This window comes from Bombyx mandarina, chromosome 15 (genome assembly GCF_030267445.1).
Source record: "Bombyx mandarina strain Sakado chromosome 15, ASM3026744v2".
In the NCBI taxonomy this organism is placed as follows: Eukaryota; Metazoa; Arthropoda; class Insecta; order Lepidoptera; family Bombycidae; genus Bombyx; species Bombyx mandarina.
Window position 1 is genome coordinate 14,693,727 of NC_143221.1, and position 20,404 is coordinate 14,714,130.

The window sequence follows — 20,404 nt, forward strand, 5'->3', positions numbered from 1 at the left end:
GTAGGTATGTGATGGAGAGTCTTGTGGAGACGCCTAGTTCTTCCAGGATTGATGCGTTTGTCCGATGTGCCGTCCAGGGAATCCGCAGCAATTTCCACATCTCAAACGCGTCGACCCGACTTCTATCAGCCTTCTTTAGGCCCCATCAATTACGATATTATTACGATAATAATCTATATATATATATATATAAAAATGAATTGCTGTTCGTTAGTCTCGCTAAAACTCGAGAGCGGCTGGACCGATTTGGCTAATTTTGGTCTTGAATTATTTGTGGAAGTCCAGAGAAGGTTTAAAAAGAAGATAAATATGAAAATTTTCGGAATTAAATAAAAATAAAAATTTTGTTTTTCCTTTGATGTTGTCGGACGGATTCCTTTTGTTTGTTTTAAGTTTATTTTATACAAAAGTTTAGGTCTTATATTTATCGATTGCGGCACTGCAAAGTCTGCCGGGTCAGGTAGTAATTAATAAATTATTCTTTAAAATTAATTCTCATCGCAATGCTGAAACAAACGGTTAAGAGGTGTTAAATCATTAATTATATAAAGAAGAAAAAATGTGGGGCAAATTTCTGGAGAAATTGTCGAGTTCATGTGAGTTTTTTTGTTTACGTTCATCTACCGCCTTTTTCATAAAAATTATATCTACTTTACATCACTATATAGTATAAAACAAAGTCGCTTTCTCTGTCCCTATATCCCTATGTATGATTAAATCTTTAAAACTACGCAACGGATTTTGATGCGGTATTTTTTAATAGATAGAGTGATTGAAGAGGAAGGTTTATATGTATAATAACATCCATTAAAAAGTGGAGAAATCAGTAAAAAATTACAGTTTCCGAAGCGAAGCGAGGGTGGGTCGTTAGTTATTTTACATTTATTTATATTGTTACAGAGAAAAACAGTTATATTATGGGTACGAAGATATCAAGACGAAGGATATTTGCTACATCGTCAAAGATCTGGTAGATTACGACTCATACAAATACGAAAAAAATAGATTTAAACCGATTATCAACTACACCAGATTATTCAACACAAGCATTGATGTCGTCCGTCGTGTTCTTTATGTGACAGTTCAATATAATATAACTGTAATCTTATTATAAGTGTCAATAACACATTACAATGGATCTACACCATCAATTATTGATAGTAACTTCTCGGGATCCTCCAAAAAGTCCACTGAAAAAATCTTAGTAAATGACCACCATTTTACTAAGATTATATTTCATCCCATATCATCTCAATTCATTTCATTTAATTTCATCCTAGTTGATTAGTGTCTCAAATTAATCATCTTCATTTCATTTCACTCCATAATATCATTTTTCATAAAAATATGAATAATATAATTTAAAATAAGACATGACTTAAAGGTCTCGGTTACCAGGTCATAAAATCTCTTAAAAAAAAAAAGCAAATGTTTAAAACTGGAAAACTTTATTATTATAATGGATAGGAGCTTTATAATAAATCGGTCATAGGTTATATAAACTGTAACTTTAATATACTTTCAAACTTTTTTTTTATTGTGGTCCAGCTTCATTCTTCTTTCCAAATAAATGAATACTTAAGCTAATACCTCAATAAAATGTTAAAATACAACTTTTAGTCATTCCATATAATTAATTATACAAAATACTAATTAAATTATTTAAAACCTCATAAGACACCCATAAAATATCATTTGGCGTATGTATTCGTAGCATTTAGACTGGACACAATAAAAAGGATTTAAAAACCTAAACACAACCTGATTTGAAACATATTGTAATCGATCCTACTCTGGCTTCTGTGAGTTAACTTTTATGCTATCGAAAACGTTAAAAAACTCGCATTAAACACGCGACACAGATCATTCAATCCGATGTGTACGGCCTCCCATCACCAGATGGTACGTGCTGTAATTACAGCAATAAAAATCGGTTAGTACATTAAATAATATTTTATTTAGTGTAAAATATTTGATTTATATATTATTCTTTTGCATAAAATGTCGGCGGAGTCCAATAACATTCAATATTTAAACGAGAGAGTCGATGAGAAAGATGATGGCTCGCTCAAAGAAATCGAAGATCTGGGTCTGAAAAAAAAAAGAGTCCAAAATAAAAATAAAAACTCATTCAGTGTTTTTAATATGTTTAAAAAGTGCATTCGTTTCCTGCTAGTGGTTCATTTGACTTCTGATTGCTTATAAAATATATTTTTCAAACTCATTAAAAATACATTGCATGCAATCTAATTTTGGTACAAATTTTAACATACTAATGTAAGATCAAAAACTGTATGGAATGTTAATTTCATCTATCATGTTACCAATGATATTATTCTAAAAATAAGTTCGAAATACTAATGCCCGTATCTTTAGACGTTTCGTAAAATAGTCCTCCACTCTTAACTCATCCGATGATGCTCGAGAATTCCCTCCAAACTTACTCGAGTTTGGTATTTTTAGTCGACCATTACAATATTCCTCAACTGTCCTCGAGTGAGGTAATAATGATGAAAATTTGATCAAGCTAGCATCAAACCCATAGAGTTCTGTAGTCTATGGTCATTGTTTAATGTCAAAGTCAAGCTGCCGCTGTCTGTTTGACACTAGATGAACTTCTTTGATGTTTTGGTTGCTGAGTTATTCGTAAATATGTGTGCGTGCGGTAAACCTGAAAGTGTATTATTTGTTTTCTAGCCTATTATTATTTTAGATTTCGGATCCGGCTTTGTATTTTTATTCGCCGCTTTTGTGTGATTTTGGTTGCATCGTGTTGTTGAAGTGCTTTTCCACAACCACCAGTTTATTATTATATAAATAAAACTTATAATCGCATTGACTTTATTTATCAGGTAGTAAGCAAAATATGTCTCTTATGTAGGTAAATAAAATAAAGAGTTTCAAATGTCTAACCTCGAATTATTTACTTTATTAATAAATATTATCAAACTTAAATTATCAAAATATGCGCGAATCATGCACAGATCCAGGCCATTGCACAACAATATCATATATTTCCATTTGCGGTCCACATACTATTTGGACTTTGATAGAAAACCAGCCTTGAGGAATGTTCAAGGTACGTCGCGACGTACCTTGACTTGACAGTTCGCCTACTTCACTCCGGTTAGGAAATTTTTCCAAGGACGTTTGAGTGGAGTTTATTTTTACGACTAATCATACCAAAACGCGCGTTGGAGGTTGAGTCGAGTCGAGTTAAGCTCGTGTAAACGACTAAAGATACGGGTGTTAGTATTTAAACACGTGTAATCCAAGGAGCATTCATATTTTTTTCTTATTACTTATATAATTATGTGGTACTTGGTATGATATGTGACTTATACTCGTATGCTTAGAGCTGAGCACTGCTGTATGCAGATTAATATTTCAAAAATGTTTTAAACCTACTCATTATAGTATAGGGGGCCGGATATTGCCAAATGTTTTCATTTGGCTTACATTTTACGAAAACCTGTATCTTCAAATTAACAGTCAAATGAACCATAGACAATCTAAGATCTTTTGGCCATTTAATTAATATATGTTTAATTATTATTAATCTACCACTCTACCACAAACTCATCCCTAGTATCTTTACCGTCTCCTTAGTAACCACCTCCCGCCTAATTTATTCCTAGACGCTTCCTCTCATGTTTACTAGTAGCTATGTATATTGTATGCCTACATGGTTGGCACAATCAAATTGCCTATATCTGCCGTGAAGCGTCATCCGTTCAGTGTCAACTGTTTTACAATACTACAGGCCGAGGTTCCTGTGCCTGAGGGGCGCGAATAATATATTGGAATCGTTGGTCAAAAATGCTAAAGGCCGACCCAATAAGCTACTCTCTTCGGCTGAGATAGAACCCGAGGTAAGGAGTTACTGCGATCAACACAACAACTAGACGCGCAATTTACCACTAGGATACCCAGTTGGCGGCTTCGTCGATGCGATAGTCGACGACTCTACGGCGTCCAATAAGGTACGGCAGCCCGTCAGCCGCACCAGACGATGCCGTTGGTGAAAGACAAAAATATCCTCCTTACGTCTCAGTGTTCCGGGAGGCTTTTATTTTATGATATCTAAAGACTCGGGTTACCACCTAACACCTGGTGAATTGCAAGCTCGCTCTTCCATTTTAAAATGTAACGCAATTAATGGTTTTTTAAGTTATTGTTCAGTTTGTAACGCAATCAAAGCGGTACTTGTCTCAGACGTAAACTAACGAATGATCGAATGATTCAATCATAGTACCAGTACCAGGCCATTGACGTTTCAATACTAGATTTGCTTTTCGAAATTAAAACATAATACTAACGTTGTAAGTTTTAAGGGCTTCGGATAGCTTGTTGATCAAGAAATCGTTGACCCTGTCGGAGACTTCCTCGCCGAAAAGAATGATCTTGAGGTCAGACTGAAACAATACGCAAACAAATAATAAATTAGTAATAGTGCATAACATAGTGTTCGAATTATAAGTAGAATTATAAGTTTAAGGACAAGCAGCTAGCGGATTTTATACAAACTTTTCAGAAGGGGCGCAAACTGATAAAGCCCTAGCTACTATAGGTAAATAGTCCCCTAGTCTATCTTTTTATTGTAACTTAATAACTAACAATACATTTTAATAGACAAAGATTAAATGATTTTATTAAATTAATTATCGAATGATAATTGTTAGCTTCTCTAGTTCCACTGCAGGATACTGTTTGTTGCATTTCGGTCTGAATTAGAATTATTACTTCATTGTCCGATTGCTTGCAGCAGAGATGCGAATGTTGCGATGGATGTGTCTAGTAACGAGAATGGATAGAATACGGAATGACTACGTTGGAGGAAGTCTGAAAGTGGCACCTGTGACATAGAAGCTGAGAAGTGCGCGTTTGGGATGGTATGGACATGTGATGAGACGAAATGAAAATGAGGTTGGTAAGAGAATGCTATCTATGAATGTGAAAGGATATAGAGGAAAAGGTAGACCTAAGAAGAAATGGATGGATTGCGTGAAAGACGATATGGGTAAGAAGGGAGTGAGCGAAGAAATGGTATAGGATAGAAGAGTATGGAAGGAGAAAACATGTTGCGCCGACCCCAGGTGACTGGGAGAAGGACAGGATAACGATGATGATGTCCATTATACTTCGATATCATATATCAATGCGAGTGACGGAATTCGCAATGACTACTCAATTAATTTAATTCATAATTTACAAGCACATCAATATCGAAAATAGATAAATTTTAATTTTAAACATTCACCTCGACATCACCTACGGTGATAGTGCCGGTTACATCTCGAATGTTGATGTTGGGCAGGAGTCCCACTTTCAAACGAGCTACCACATTCACGTTTTCGATGACAACTCTGTAAAAGGTATAAAGAAACAAATTTTATTTCAAAACCTTGGTTATAACAAGTCTAGTCTATTTTATATATTTTTTATTGCTTGATGGGCGGAACAAGCTCACAGGCCAACTGGTGTTAAGTGGTTACTGGAGCCCATAGACATATACAACGTAAATGCGCCACCCATCTTGAGATATAAGATCTAAGGTCTCAAGTATAGTTACAACGGCTGCCCCACCCTTCAAACTGAAACGCATTACTGCTTCACGGCAGAAATAGGCAGGGTGGTGGTACCTACCCGCGCGAACTCACACGAGGTCCTACCACCAGTAATTACTTAAATTATATAATAATTTTGCGGGTTTAATTTTTATTACACGATGTTATTCCTTCACCGTGGAAGTCAATCGTGAACATTTGTTGAGTACGTATTTCATTAGAAAAAATTGTATCCGCCTGGGATTCGAACACCAGTGCATCGCGCAACACGAATGCACCGGACGTCTTATCCTTTAGGCCACCACCACTTCAAAAGTAATTGTCTATCTATTTTTATAACTTTTCATCACTCTTAATGAGTAGCCATTTGTTAGTTTTTCATTTAGTTCTCTAATAATCTGCGTCTCTTGCGGCTTAGTGGGAAAAAGTAGCTCCAACGCGCGTATTAATAGGAGCAGACATAAGATCATATGGGACAAATACTGTTGCATGATAAACACACACCTTCCAGAACCATCGACTTCAAGTTCGTCCCTGCCGAAAACGCTAATTGTACCGACGAAGGACCCTTAGAAGAAGAGAAAGAGATTACACATTATTAGTCATAGATATTTTCTGACCTTCATCAAGGTAAAAAAATGGTAAATAGCTTACATAATATAAATTAGTCACGATTCCGTCCACCATAATTATCAAAAGTAAAACATGTTTTGGGTTAAATTAGATTATCTTTTTGGTCGGACTATAATATTTAAGTAAGAAAACTATAGGAATTATTTAGGTAATTTTATTTTTAGAAAAAGAGAGGTCTCCCTCTCTCTCTAGAAGTATTCTTTATTGTACACCAAAAAGAAAAACAATGTGAAACATGAAGTACAAAAAAGTACAATTGGCGGTCATATCGCTAAGATCGCGAATTGGCGGTCTTATCGCGATCTCCTCCAGATAACCATCAGGTGGACAAGAATAATTTGGAAACGAATTACACGCGGTGAACCAATCAATTTATCGATTATATATTAGATATTTATATTATCAATTTAAGTTTAAATAATGAAAGTTATTATTGAGACTATTTACAATTTAGGGAAGATTTCTGAACGATTTAACATACCAAGGCATTTCGTATTTGATTTTCAAACTGACCAATTAGTTAAGATAATTTTCTAAGTAGTTAAAATTATTAGTTTGGACCAATTAGTTAATATATCTCTCAAACGGCTAGTAACAAACAACTTAAAAATTGCAACTGTCGAAAATTTATCAATTTACTTCCACGTTGACTGATATTAACCTTGAAATACACAAAATGTTCTATAATTAAACGCCCAAAGAACAATCTGAATCTACTTTGATGTAATTTGTTAAGAATTCTGAATTGAAAACAAATACTTATCATTAACGTGTATTCGATCAGCCCACAGACGTTCACTGCTGGACATGGGTCTCTCCCAAGCCTCGCCACAATGATCGGTCCTGCGCTGCTTATACCCAGCGGATTCCTTCAAACCTCAATAGTTCGTCGGTACATCTTGAGGAAGGCCTACTCACGCAATATTATCATTAACGTACCAACAGATAACTGGAGCTTGGGTACGGATAAGTTGATGCTGATGGCACGGCTCAAGAGGTGGAAATTAACGTCGTTGACAATAATGTTGCTACCGCCTTCGAAGTTGAACTCAGACAAAGAGCCAGTAGCAGTGAAGACGTCCCTGAAATTTACAACAAAAAATGAACATTAAGCACTTCACTAGTTTAAAGCTGATTTCACCATAGGCAATTTAACACATTACGAAATATTTAACAAAATTATCCACTTTAATGGACAGAGAACCAAAGTATGGATGCAAGTTCCCATTATTTATTATTTTTTTTGGATTTCCTCGTTATGGTGCTGTGGGTTTGCTTGTAGTGCTGAACGTGGAAGCCCCCACTCTAACTGGGTTTTAACCCCGGGTGGAGATGAAACATCGCGTGAGAGAGTGCAAGGAGGAATCGTTTGGTGTAGTAGACCTCTTGGTCCCGCGGTCTCCTCCCAACATTTGCTGACCGTTAAATCGCACATACTCCGCATGTCCCCTAGGCGCGGATATCTCGTATGAGGTTCGGTTTCCTGCCCGAAAAAAAAGTTCCTGTCGCTTTAACAGATAAAACTTACTCTAAATCGAAAAAGGAGTAGGTGCCCTCAGCGCTCTCGACGTACAAAGGATCTAGACCACTAGCTTGAACACTTTCTAAGATCAGTTGTATAAAACCCTTCACCAAGTCTTCAAGCAAATTTCTTTGTTGCAGTGCAAGCTCTGAATACAAATTTTAAATTAAAATCCAAACGTATATTGTGATTATGGCCTCACCATTTTCATCGTCAGTTCAGATTCTTGATAATCTAGTTTGTGATTTTGATAATTATTAGAAACTAGCTTTTGCTCACGACTTCGTCCGCGTGAAATAGTTCACAAATAAATATGCAAAATTAAATGTATATTTTTCAATATTTCTGAGAGATATTCTTAATATTTGTTTCCGTACGAACCTTGTACAGAGTATTAGAAAACTACAAAAAAAAAATAAGCCAAATCGGTCAAGCCGTTTTCATGTTATGTCGTGACAACGGAAAACTGGTTTCATTTTTATATTATTAGAAATGATCAACATAATACTCGTAAGAGGCAACTTAAAATATCTTCTGTGATTGGGTCGATTGCGCTTCAACGTGGCGTTCAGTAAAGACTAGGTGATGTACCACCTTGATGCGTTAAAGTTAATACAAGTTCGACAAACAACAACACACGGATCATCAGTCCGATCGTCCCATTATGGTTAGCCCCATGACTTCATCGAATTAGGGCTGAGATGACGGCGGAGAGCTGTCACTGTAAATTCAACCTAGATAAGATGGAGAACGCGCTTGAAGCCTGCGTTGATGGGGCGGCATTATATCCTAGTCGCACAAATGTATACCGACTAAGTAGTGACTATGGATGGTGGACCATATTCGATTTCTATAAGTGGATCTTGGAGATGGTGGAATTTAGATATAGCGCTGTTCTATATCTACACCAGCTCGTGGCCATCAAGCAGGGGAGTTTGTTAGGGATCTCGATAGTAACCGCGGGTTACAAAACAATCTTTTATTTTTTTATTTTTATTGCTTAGATGGTTGAACGAGCTCACAGCCCACCTGGTGTTAAGTGGTTACTGGAGCCGATAGACATCTACAAAGTAAATGTGCCACCCACCTTGAGACATAAGTTCTAAAGTCTCAAGTATAGTTACAACGGCTGCCCCACCCTTCAAAACGAAACGCATTACTGCTTCACGGCAGAAATAGGCAGGGTGGTGGTGCCTACCCGTGCGGATTCAATCTTTGGTGAATCCCTTGTGAAATGATACTACTGTAGTTCAACGATCTCATCCAAGGCCCGAACGCAGGTCATGTAGAGACAGGGGGTTTCATTCGATTCAACCCTAAAATGCCCCGTCTAATGCCTAGATGGATGTGCATCGATTTCGTCTTGGCAAAAGTTTTGTTTTTGTATAAAAGAAACTTTTTTTTACTTACCGGAACTCCTTTGGGGCCCGGCAGACGCGCTGGCAATAATCGCAAGAGCAAAAACGAAGGTCGCCTTCATGATGAGTTCAATTTATCTTCGCTAAAATAAATACAAAAAATCATTAGAAGTTTGATAGTAATTTCCAGGAAATATATTATGAACGATTGGCAACATATAAATTTAGTTACTGATTTTCAATACACAAAAAAACAGTCTAACACAAATATGTTGAGTTGAATATCTGAAGATAAAAAAAACTTATGAAATCTTATAATATACTTATCATGATCAATCATAATTTAAAAGCTTCAATAATATTTCAAGAAATACATCCAGATTTATATTGTTTTTTATTATAAAAATAAATGTGTATTTTATTTAGTATTAAAAAGCTCATGTACCAAGATTATTGGTATATTATCTCAGCAAATGACTAGGGTTTTTCTACGGAAACAGCCTTTTATACCAAATAATTGTTAACTGATGAAGATAATAACAATCTAGCTGATGCTATCTGATTAAGACTTTGCAAAAATTCCAATTCCGGGATCAAAATAAAAAATGTAACGAAATTGTATCCATGCTGTAGCGCGTGGTGTAATTTCGTAACATTTTATTTTATAGTTTATCCCTCTTGCGATAAGGTTTCTTTTGATTGGCATGCTAATGTACATGTGATCTCGGAACCTAGAAATGGTAATTAACTACCCACACTCCAGTAATAAGATCTAAAATACAGTGGGATTGCTAATATTTATAATATTAGATGATGATAGAGCTTTGCTCGGCTTTTTTTTTTATAACGCCCTCTTGTTGTGTACCTAAAGCAGTAAAAATAGTATTATTATTCGCCAATAGATGTCGAGAAGAGTTGATTATTGAAAACACGAATAAAACAACATTTTCTGAAAATAAATCGTAGCTACATCGATTTATCGCCCCCGAAATCCCCTGTATACTAAATTTTATGAAAATCGTTGGAGCCGTTTCCGAGATTCTGATTGTATATATATATATACAAGAATTGCTCGTTTAAAGGTATTTTCCATTATTAAAGTTAATTTTACAGACGAGCTTTAACACGAAAACTGTGTAAAGTTTACGAAACGTCAGAAATGATCCAATGACACTAAAAACGCGAGATTAAATCGTAAAACTAGTCTTAATTACGCCTACGAACAGCGAAAGCCGAAGAAAAAGCTAATTAATTTCTAATTGCTAATGAGAGGTATAAATTTACAATAAAAATTGGTAAGATATTGAAAGGGTTTTATATATAAAATAAAAGAAAATATTAAAAAATTAAGTAAAAGTTTACAAAAGTTTATTTATTATTTCTAAACGAAACACGATTGTTTAAATTTATTCGTCTATTTATGATATGATATTATATGTTCGCGACTGGCAATAACCGGAAAATGTACTAAAAAATAAATAAAATTTCTATTTTTCTTGCATCATTAGAAATCTTATCATCATTATTTGTAGATTATTGTGATACAATATATTTTTTTTACCAAACTCCTCATAATATGTTATCACTAATGGAAACATCTAAAACCCGATAATCGACGAAGACTTGCATGAAATTTTATTGAGCGTCCAGAAAGGTCTATTATAATTAATATATACATATTATGTATATGTATTTAAATAAGCACATAAAAAAAATCAGCTGTAACATAGCATAACGATAATGACGTAAAAAAAATACTTAATTGTTTTTTTTGTTATTGCTTAGATGATTGGACGAGCTCACAGCCCACCTTGTGTTAAGCGGCTACCCAAGCCCATAGACATCTATTACGTAAACGTATCTCAGTACAGTTACAACGGCTGCCTCACCCTTCAAACCGAAACGCATGACTGTTATTTATTCATCTCATTTATTGTTTGGAAGATATAAATTATTTCCAAAACGGTATTTTTAGAAGACTGATTAGGTCTCAAAAGCACCAAAGGGTAGGTTAGTTACGAGATCTTTTAGGTCTCCAAAGCACCAACTGAAAGTTCTTTAAAAATGATAATACACGATGACAGTAATGGCATTCGTTAACACTTGTCAGTGCGTCTATTTTAAGAACGGTCCTTGTTTTTTTAAATAAAAAACTGGAACAATCTCCCATAAGTCTACAGGCATTTCAAACATTTTCAAACAAACAAAATCTTATTGTTTTAAAACTGAGCCTTTCCGGTGCATATTAACAATTTATATTAAACTAGATTATGACTGAGCTTTGCTCGGTTTTTTTTTTGATAACGCCATCTTCTTGTGTCATTAAAGTGGTTAGTTGCCCTCAATTAAGAGAAATAGTATTATTATTCGCCAATAGATGTCGGGAAGAGTTGATTATTGAAAACACGAATAAAACAACATTTTCTGAAAATAAATCGTAGCTAGATTTATCGCCCCTGAAATCCCCTGTATACTAAATTTTATGAGAATCATTGGAGTCGATTCCGAGATTCAGATTATATACATATATATTAATATACAAGATTTGCTCGTTTAAAGGTTAAAGGTATAAAGCCTTCGTCAAACAGAACGCGTAATTAGCGCGCGTCAGAGCGCTAAACTGACGCTGCGCTATGACGCCGAGATGTGTTGTATAGGTACTACTATGTAACATACCGTCAAACAGAGCCCCAGCGCTTTAAGTACGCAACGCTCTGTCGCAGCGTTAGGACGCTTTGACGTCAGGTGTTGTAATTTTTTACAAATTTTATTAGCGTCCGAGGTAATATGTATTAAAATAATAGAGAATCACCGAAAAATTTATAGAAATAGTTAGAAAATACCCATGCTTATACAATGCCACATGTGAATCACTCGATTTCTTAATACTTTTAAATTTTCACAAAGGCACTATGATTTGGCGAATGCGTTGCGTCAAGGAGCGTTAGGCTCATCTAGTCAATTAGAAGAGCGCGACGTTAAGTACATGGCGCTAAGTACGCGTTCTGTTTGACGTAGGCTTAAGATTTGACGAAATAACGAAAACAGTGCGCAAACTTTCTAACTTAAAGCGAAGTGCGTAAATAGTATTAGCGGTATTATTAAAAAAAATACAATTAGGCGAAAATAGATTATAGATGATATTTAGTATCTAGAAACAATCTTGCCGGTATTTGTCTGATCATAATCGTGTTGATTAGAACGATTACATTATAGAGAAAATATTAATAAAAATAACATAGGCGATTATCGAAAGGATATTCTTACTATGCTGCAATTTTTTTTTTATTTTGCTTACGAGGGCGGCACTGAAAATTTAGGGAATTACGAAGTGACACAACATTACTATTTAAAAATGTATTTATTGCTTTTCGAAGTATTCTCCGCGAAATTTGACACATTTTTCCATACGATGGAACCAATCATTGAAGCAACCATTCCATTCGGAAGTTGGGGTCTCCAAAATGGCCGTTTTGTAGGCGTCCACAGCTTCTTCAGGTGATGAAAATCTCTGTCCACGCAATTTATTCTTTATTTTAGGGAAAGTATAGAAATCATTAAGGCTTAGGTCGGGGCTGTACGGCGGATGGTCTAATAATTCTATGTTTTCTTGCTCTAAAAACTCTTTTGTTCTGTGCGCGGTGTGAGAACTCGCATTGTCGTGATGGAGGATGATGCGGCGGTTGCAGTTTTCTTTACGGAGTTCAGAAATGACCTGTGGCAAACAAATGCTAGCATACCATTCTGCATTAACCGTTCTTTGTCACTCAAGAGGAATAGTCGTAACATGGCCGGTTTTGGAGACAAATGTGGCCACCATTTTTTTTGCAACACTCCGTGAACGAACAATTTTGATGGCTTTAACTCATTTTCGAACACCCAAACTAGTGACTGGTTTTTTGTTTCGGGTTCGTACGCGTATATCCAGGATTCGTCACCTGATACAATGTTGTATACAGCATTTGAGGATCCTGCGTGGAATCTTTCGAGAGTTCTGACGCACCAAGTAACGCGAGCCGCTTTTTGCTCTTCACAAAGTGAATGCGGTATCCATCGGGAAAACAACTTTTTTAGTGCTTTTAGTGCGATACTTTTAGTGCAGCCTATTAAATGGGTGGACGAGCTCACAGCCCACCTAGTGTTAAGTGCTTACTAGAGCCTATAGACATCTACAACGTAAATGCGTCACCCACCTTGAGATATAAGTTCTAAGTTCTCAGTATAGTTACAACGGCTGCCCTACCCTTCAAACCGAAACGCATTACTGCTTCACGGCAGAAATAGGCAGGGCGGTGGTACCTACCCGCACGGATACACAAGAGGTCCTACCACCAGTTGATAAAGATAATTGATAATTGAAAAAAATATAGATTAAGATAATCATTTTGTGATTATGGAAAAAATACACGTTAGATTGTCACTGTCAGAGGATCCTACATGATAATGATGTAACTCAAAAGATTCTCAAAAGATAGTCTACTCCCACCACCTTCGACTATGTGACTTGAAATTACCACTTCATCTCTACCCGTGTCGTTGGACAGCCACTTTCTCTGAGTATTATACCAGCGTACTGCGATCGTCAACTGATAAGCACTGTTGTTGGAAGGGTGGTCCTTGGACTTAGGGATGCGCTTTTTTTTCAGCCCACGGATGTTTACTGCTGGACATACGCCTCCTCCTGGGTTTGCCGCAATATATATTTCTTCTACCTATACTGATAGCCTTGGGAGGCTATTTCAGCTTCTCCTTGACGAGTAGGTGAGCTCACGGGGCTCAAACCGGAGTGTTGTTAACACTGGGCCTAGTAAGAGAAGTGCTTCGCAGAATCTACCATCGAATCAGAAACGCGACTCACTGAGAAGATCCGCCGAGAAACTCAGTGGGCTGTCTATGGGTTAATTTACTTGTCGAGCCCTTAGTCACAAGCGACGGGTTCGGCGAGGACGGTGACCGGTGCTTGATGTCCCTAAAAGCACTTTTAATGGATCGGGAGGATCCGTAATGGCGTGCTTAGAGCGACGTCGACTGTTTACCATTCGGTCCGCAGGATCGGGTAGGGCCACAATAGCCGGTCCTGCACAATCTGCAGCCAGCGTGATCCCCCGACTTTCAGCAGGTCGTCGATCTACTTTGTGAAAGGACTACACACGCTACGCTTTCTGGCTTGCCGTCGCCATACAAGAACTTTTCGACGCTAGTCGCCGTCTATTCTACGAGTAATATACCTTGCCCAGTGACACTTGAAACCTGCAATCCTTCGGGCTATGCCAGTTAGCTTAGTTCTTCTGCGAATCTCATCATACTTTTTTTATAGTTTTTTTATTGCTTAGATGATTGGACGAGCTCACAGCCCACCTGGTGTTAAGTGGTTACTGGAGCCCATAGACATTTACATGCGCCACCCATCTTGAGATATAAGTTCTAAGGTCTCAACTATAAGTTACCATGGCTGCCCTACCCTTCGAGCCGAAAGGCATTACTGCTTCACGGCGAAAATAGGCGGGGTGGTGGTACCTACCCGTGCAGACTCACATGAGGTCCTACCACCAGTAATTACACAAATTATAATTTTGCGGGTTTGATTTTTATTACACGATGTTATTCCTTCACCGTGGAAGCCGATCGTGAACATTTGTTAAGTACATATTTCATTAGAAAAATTGGTACCCGCCTGCCGGATTCGAACACCGTTACATCGCTACATACGAATGCACCGGACTTCTTATCCTTTAGGCCACGACGACTTCAAACTTCGACTTGATTTGATTTCGCAGGGAAACTCCCAGTATAGCCCTCTCCATTACTCTTCGAGTGAGTTTGAGGCTTCTGTTAAGGCCCATTGTCAACGACCACGTCTTAGTGCCGTATATCATCACCGGCAACACACATTGGTCGTAGACTTTTATCTTGACACTTAACACTGCGGTATTTAGAATTATTTAGGATTCTATTAGGAGTATTTGGGAAAATATTTTCCACAGCCCATGAGGTCATTTGCCTATGTAAGCTATGTAGTTAAAATGAAACAACTCAATACTACTTTTATTTTTTTGTTCATGTTTTGCTATTATTAACCGGATGAAAGACTTTAGATCTACTAACGAAACATCCGCAGGTTCGTCCAATTAATTCTTCACTACTGCATAAACTTAGTATGTCTCTAAGAAAAGTACTACAAAAGTATAAAATACACGACAGAAAGGTAAATAAAATTATAGAGCTCATTCAAATTATCTTTATTCAATTTTGTTGTTTACATCTCAATGATATTATTCCTACAGAGCATTTACAGAAGGTTGTTGATGATGTAGATGATGAGGCGCTCAATAAAGGCGAGGATCTTGTTCTGTATAAAAAAAAATTAACATTAATAATCTGATGAGGCGATTTTTTTCTCCGTTTTTATCTCTATTAAAATTTTTGCGTTACGCAACAATATGACATTGACACTATCTTCTTCTTTTTCTCCACCTTATCCCACTAGGTGGGGTCGGCACAGTTAATTTTTCCCTTCCATTCTCTTCTATCAGCCGTCATCTTAACACTTAGTCCTCTCTCTCTCTCTCTCATATCGTTATACACACACTCCATTCATGTCTTCTTCGGTCGAACTCTTCCCCCTCTACCTTGCACTACTAATTTCCATTCATCTCCTAGTCACATGCATCTTCTCTCTACGCATGACATTGACACTATATAATCGGATATGATATAGTGGATAAAAAAATTAAATAAAGAACATATTTAAATTAAAAATACTCACATTGTAAATATCAAGAGCTTCAGGCAGCTTGTTGTTCAATAAATCATTGACTCTTTCGCTGACGTCTTCGCCGAAGAGAACGACGTTGAGGTTAGACTGGAAAAAAGCACGGCTTTAAAAAAAGGCTTTAAATAAAAGTACAAGCTTTAGAATATGAAACCTAACCTAAACCTAAATTTTGACCTGTTATTTCTAATTTGAAGGATATTGAACTTTGATTTTACGTAGCAGCGTATAAATAATGTTATTTACTAGTAAAACTTTTAAGTTGTCAGCAATCAGTTTCAATTAAGAACTTCGATTTACCTGGACGTCACCAACGGTAAGACGACCGGTTACTTCTTGAATGTTGATGCCAGGGAAGATGGATACTCTAAGGCGGACGAACAAATTGATGTTTTCAATGACAAGGCTGAGAAAAAAAAGAAAACGAATTATATTAGTGATTTAAGACGATGAATTGAAGTCGTCGTGGCCTAAAGGATAAGACGTCCGGTGCATTCGTGTTGAGCGATGCACCAGTGTTCGAATCTCAAACGGGTACCAATTTTTCGAATGAAATACGTACTCAACAAATGTTCACTATTGACTCCCACGGTGAAGGAATAACATCGTGTAGTAAAAATCAAACCCGCAAAATTATATTTTGCGTAATTACTGGTGGTTAGGACCTCTTGTGTGTCCGCACGGGTAGGTACCACCACCCTGCCTATTTCTGCCGTGAAGCAGTAATGCGTTTCGGTTTCAAGGGCGGGGAAGCCGTTGTAACTATACTGAGACCTTAGAACTTATATCTCAAGGTGGGTGCCGCATTTACGTTGTAGATGTCTATGGGCTCCAGTAACCACTTAACATCAGGTGGGCTGTGAGCTCGTCCACCCCTCTAAGCAATACATATATTAATTTGGGTTGATCGTGATGGTAGAGAAGTACTTGGTAGTATGTACCATGCGGTCCATGCCACCCATGATCGAACACAGTGGAGGAGCGTCACATGTGATCGCGATCCTCAACAGTGAGGAAACGATATAGAAGAGAAGATGATGGTAGAATACAAACCTTCCAGCGGCATTGACTTCGAGTTCCCTGCCGAGGACCGTGGCCTTGCCGACGGCGGATGCTATAAAGAGAAAAAATTATTGCTGGACGAGCTTACCTGGTCTTAAGTGATTAACGCAGTCCACAGAAATCAACAAAGTAAATATCGCGATCCACTAAGTCTACTATGATTCGGCTTTAGACTACAACGGCTGCCCCACCCTACAAACCGAAACGCCTAATGCTTCATAGTAGAAATAGGCAGAGTGGTGGTACCAACCCGTGCGCACTCCTAACACCGCTAAATTAGCGTTGATGAATTTTCAATAATTTTTATAATAACATAGCATTAAAATATAAGTTATCTATGGAGATATTCCTTGGTGCCTAAGAACCGTTATTAAAATTCTTAGATTTTGAACATTTGAAATTAATAATTCATTCAAAATCGTATAAATAACATGTAATCATATGCGAATGAGGATTGAAATTGTTGAGTGTATAGAAAATTTCAACGACTAGCCGTACTCGCCCGCTTCGCTGGGCATTTAAAATTTAATTGACAAAGTTATAAAGTTACAAAGTTATAATAAAGTTAATTGACAATAAATAATAATGTTAATCCTAATAATAATTAGGAAGTCCAAAACTCATATAAATATAAGCCTATCCATTAAGTACATGTATTTTCTACATGGATACCAAGTTTCAAGTCAATCGGATGTATGGTTCAGTAGTTATAACGGAACATCCGTAGAAACCACTGTAGATTTATATATTAGTATAGATGATTGATAAATAGATCGTGTTTTTATTTATACATACCAGCAGATCCACTCAGCTTGGGAAGAGTGAAGTCCAGGTTAATGTTACCGCCCAACAGATTGTAAGTATTTTCGTTAATAACTATGTTGCTGCTGCCTTCAAAAGCCAATTCCGATACGGAGCCAGTAGCAGAGAATACATTCCTAAAATTAAAAATAAATAATAGTTCAAAAAAACTTACAAAATAAACTTTTATAGAAAATCTAACTAAAAAATAGAAAATAAATTTGTATTAAAAATAGTGTAAGAAAAAACGATATTTTTTTTAAATAACTTTTTTTTTATATATTAAATTGTCATCGGTCCTTAATAAGTATACCAAATTTCGAGTTAATCTGACGTTTTGAAGGGGGTAAAAATCGTGTTCAAAGATTCGTTACATACTAACATGCATATATCTGAAGCTAATAAAAGCGTATTTAAAAAAGCAATTTCATATCTTTTGTAAAAGTTTTTAAAGATATACATAAATTTGAAAAATAATCACCAAGTTCCACGTTATTATAAGTACTAGAGGTCCCGCAGTAGTCGCAATTCGACTATAATTAATTGGAATTGTATAATAAGTTTATATACTATTATGATTGTATTTTATACTTCTATAATAACAAATTTCGCCAAGACTACACTATAAAAAAATATTAATATAGACAAACAATATCTAATCTATTTTCAATTTGACAACAGACGTCAAGAACAAAAGTTTTACAATAAATAGTATGCATGCGTGTGTGCGTCAAATACATGGTATGTAGTATGTGTAATGTTTTCTTTATTGATTTAATGTATTGTGCACTGTCTTCTCTATATTCTTTATAAGTGTGGAAAATTTCATACTCCTCCGTCCGCGCAATTTTCGTAAAAAGGGATACAAAGTTTTTGCTTCACGTATTGATATATAGATAAAATTAAATGCATATTTCAAATCAAATGTATAGTAAACCAATAATAGTTACGGGTGATTGAGTACTAATTTTGACTAATACCTACCTAGGCCATTTAAATTTCAACCAGTAAATTAGGTAAAATGAGTTCTGGCGTTGAGTATACCATAGATTTTTAACTTCGATTTTAGCAAATCTGTGTATTTCACTTACTCTAATCCGAAAAGGGTGTAGCTGCCTTCAGCGCTCTCGACATACAAGGGGTCCAATCCTCTAGCTTGGATTCCATTAATGACTAACTTCACGATGTTCTCAATGATTGTTTCTATCAAGTTTCTCTGATCTTTTGCGAAGCCTGCAGCTAAAGAAATATCAAAAGATACGGTGAGTTTACTGGTGGTAGGACCTCTTGTGAGTCCGCGCGGACCATTGCCCTGCCTAATTCTGCCGTGAAGCAGTAATGCGTTTCGGTTTGAAGGGCTGGGCAACCGTTGTAACTGTACTGAGATCTTAGAACTCATAACTCAAAGTTGGGTGGCGCATTTACGCTGTAGATCTCTATGGGCTCCGGTAACCGCTTAACACCAGGCGGACTGGGAAGCTCGTTCACCCATCTAAGCAATAGAAAAATAATATAAAAAGAGTTCCGAGGTCTCTTGACGTGAACATCACCTGTAGAAATTATCTTCGAACTCATGGACGTAACATTTCGAACTCATAATAGGTCATGAAGGCTGATGAATATAAATCACTCAAATGTCCGGTGACACACCGTGGCTTCTAATCAAACGTTTACAGCATAATTGAAAACCAGTGCTAATCTAGCTCAATTAGATTGGAATTGTCAACATATTCAGCTTATTACGGGCAGTAATAGTAATTTGCGGTCACATCTACATAATATCTCTAATTGCACACATTTTGCGTGGTTTATTTCATTTAACACTGCCGTTCCTTCATTGGGAAGAATTTCACGAACACACAAAACTTTTATTTATTTATTTTTTATTGCTTAGATGTGTGGACGAGCTCACAGCCCTCCTGGTGTTAAGTGGTTACTGGAGCCCATAGACATCTACAACGTAAATGCGCCACACACCTTGAGATATAGTTCTAAGGTCTCAGTATAGTCACAACGGCTGCCCCACCCTTCAAACCGAAACGCATTACTGCTTCACGGCAGAAATAGGGGGGCGGTGGTACATAGTGCGGACTCACAAGAGGTCCTACCACCAGAACAAGCGCGTCTTTTGAATCATATTCTAGCGAGCCGTTGCTACATAGTTTTTTCTGACTCATACACATTTTTTACAGTAATTAGAATATTAATGACAAAAGCACTCGAAGTAATTTAAGAAACGAGACTAGAAGAAAATACTTACCAAAGTTCCTTTGGGGCACAGCAGAGACGCCGGCAATGAGTGCAAGAGCGAGTACGATAGCCTTCATTGTTTGATATTAGTTCTCTGTTAAATAATATTTTACATGAGTCAAATATTCGATGAAACTACAAAAATACAATGTTTTATTTGAGGTGACCGAAAATTATAAAAAATAATAATATTGTAAACAACAAAGTTATTGGGATTAAAGAAAAATCTAAGTATTAATATGAAGAAAAAAATATAATACATATGCGGAAAGTAACAATAAAGAAAATAAGAAAATATCAGACATGTTCTTAAAACATTTGTTGTGGTAAACAATTTTGGAATTTGAACTTTGCTTTGAGGAACCAACGTATTGTGATCTTACCTCACCAAATGTGTACAGTGTGTTCACTAAAACGTTCCATTTATACTATTTATCTA

At 36.5% G+C, this 20,404-nt stretch overlaps 2 protein-coding genes across 2 annotated transcripts; both read right to left on the minus strand.

Annotated features, from left to right (window-relative positions):
• Positions 1-1,984: 1,984 nt before the first annotated feature.
• LOC114249936 (uncharacterized) lies at positions 1,985-9,549 on the minus strand. The gene is made up of 8 exons (XM_089732710.1): positions 9,526-9,549; positions 9,133-9,223; positions 7,729-7,870; positions 7,140-7,282; positions 6,072-6,135; positions 5,261-5,366; positions 4,320-4,415; positions 1,985-2,091 (listed from the first exon to the last, which is right to left on the minus strand). Exons 2-8 carry the CDS (start codon positions 9,200-9,202, stop codon positions 2,032-2,034), a joined length of 681 nt encoding a protein of 226 aa, XP_089588836.1. The 5' UTR covers positions 9,203-9,223; positions 9,526-9,549; the 3' UTR covers positions 1,985-2,031.
• A 5,755-nt stretch (positions 9,550-15,304) lies between these two features.
• On the minus strand, positions 15,305-20,061 carry LOC149501533 (uncharacterized). Its single transcript, XM_089732801.1, has 7 exons — positions 19,976-20,061; positions 18,807-18,954; positions 17,710-17,852; positions 16,906-16,966; positions 16,153-16,258; positions 15,847-15,942; positions 15,305-15,429 (listed from the first exon to the last, which is right to left on the minus strand). Exons 1-7 carry the CDS (start codon positions 20,040-20,042, stop codon positions 15,370-15,372), a joined length of 681 nt encoding a protein of 226 aa, XP_089588927.1. The 5' UTR covers positions 20,043-20,061; the 3' UTR covers positions 15,305-15,369.
• Positions 20,062-20,404: the final 343 nt, after the last annotated feature.

Excerpts from the sequence above, each read along its gene's own strand:
- LOC114249936 (XM_089732710.1), bottom strand. The coding sequence starts at position 9,202 with ATGAAGGCGACCTTCGTTTTTGCTCTTGCGATTATTGCCAGCGCGTCT. Across the intron at positions 7,283-7,728 it reads TACTCCTTTTTCGATTTAGA|GGACGTCTTCACTGCTACTG; the intron begins GTAAGTTTTATC and ends TGTAAATTTCAG. Across the intron at positions 2,092-4,319 it reads AAGCCCTTAAAACTTACAAC|ACCCAGATCTTCGATTTCTT; the intron begins GTTAGTATTATG and ends TTTTTTTTTCAG.
- LOC149501533 (XM_089732801.1), bottom strand. The coding sequence starts at position 20,042 with ATGAAGGCTATCGTACTCGCTCTTGCACTCATTGCCGGCGTCTCTGCT. Across the intron at positions 18,955-19,975 it reads TGTGCCCCAAAGGAACTTTG|CTGCAGGCTTCGCAAAAGAT; the intron begins GTAAGTATTTTC and ends ATATTTCTTTAG. Across the intron at positions 16,259-16,905 it reads GAAGTCAATGCCGCTGGAAG|CCTTGTCATTGAAAACATCA; the intron begins GTTTGTATTCTA and ends TTTTTTTCTCAG.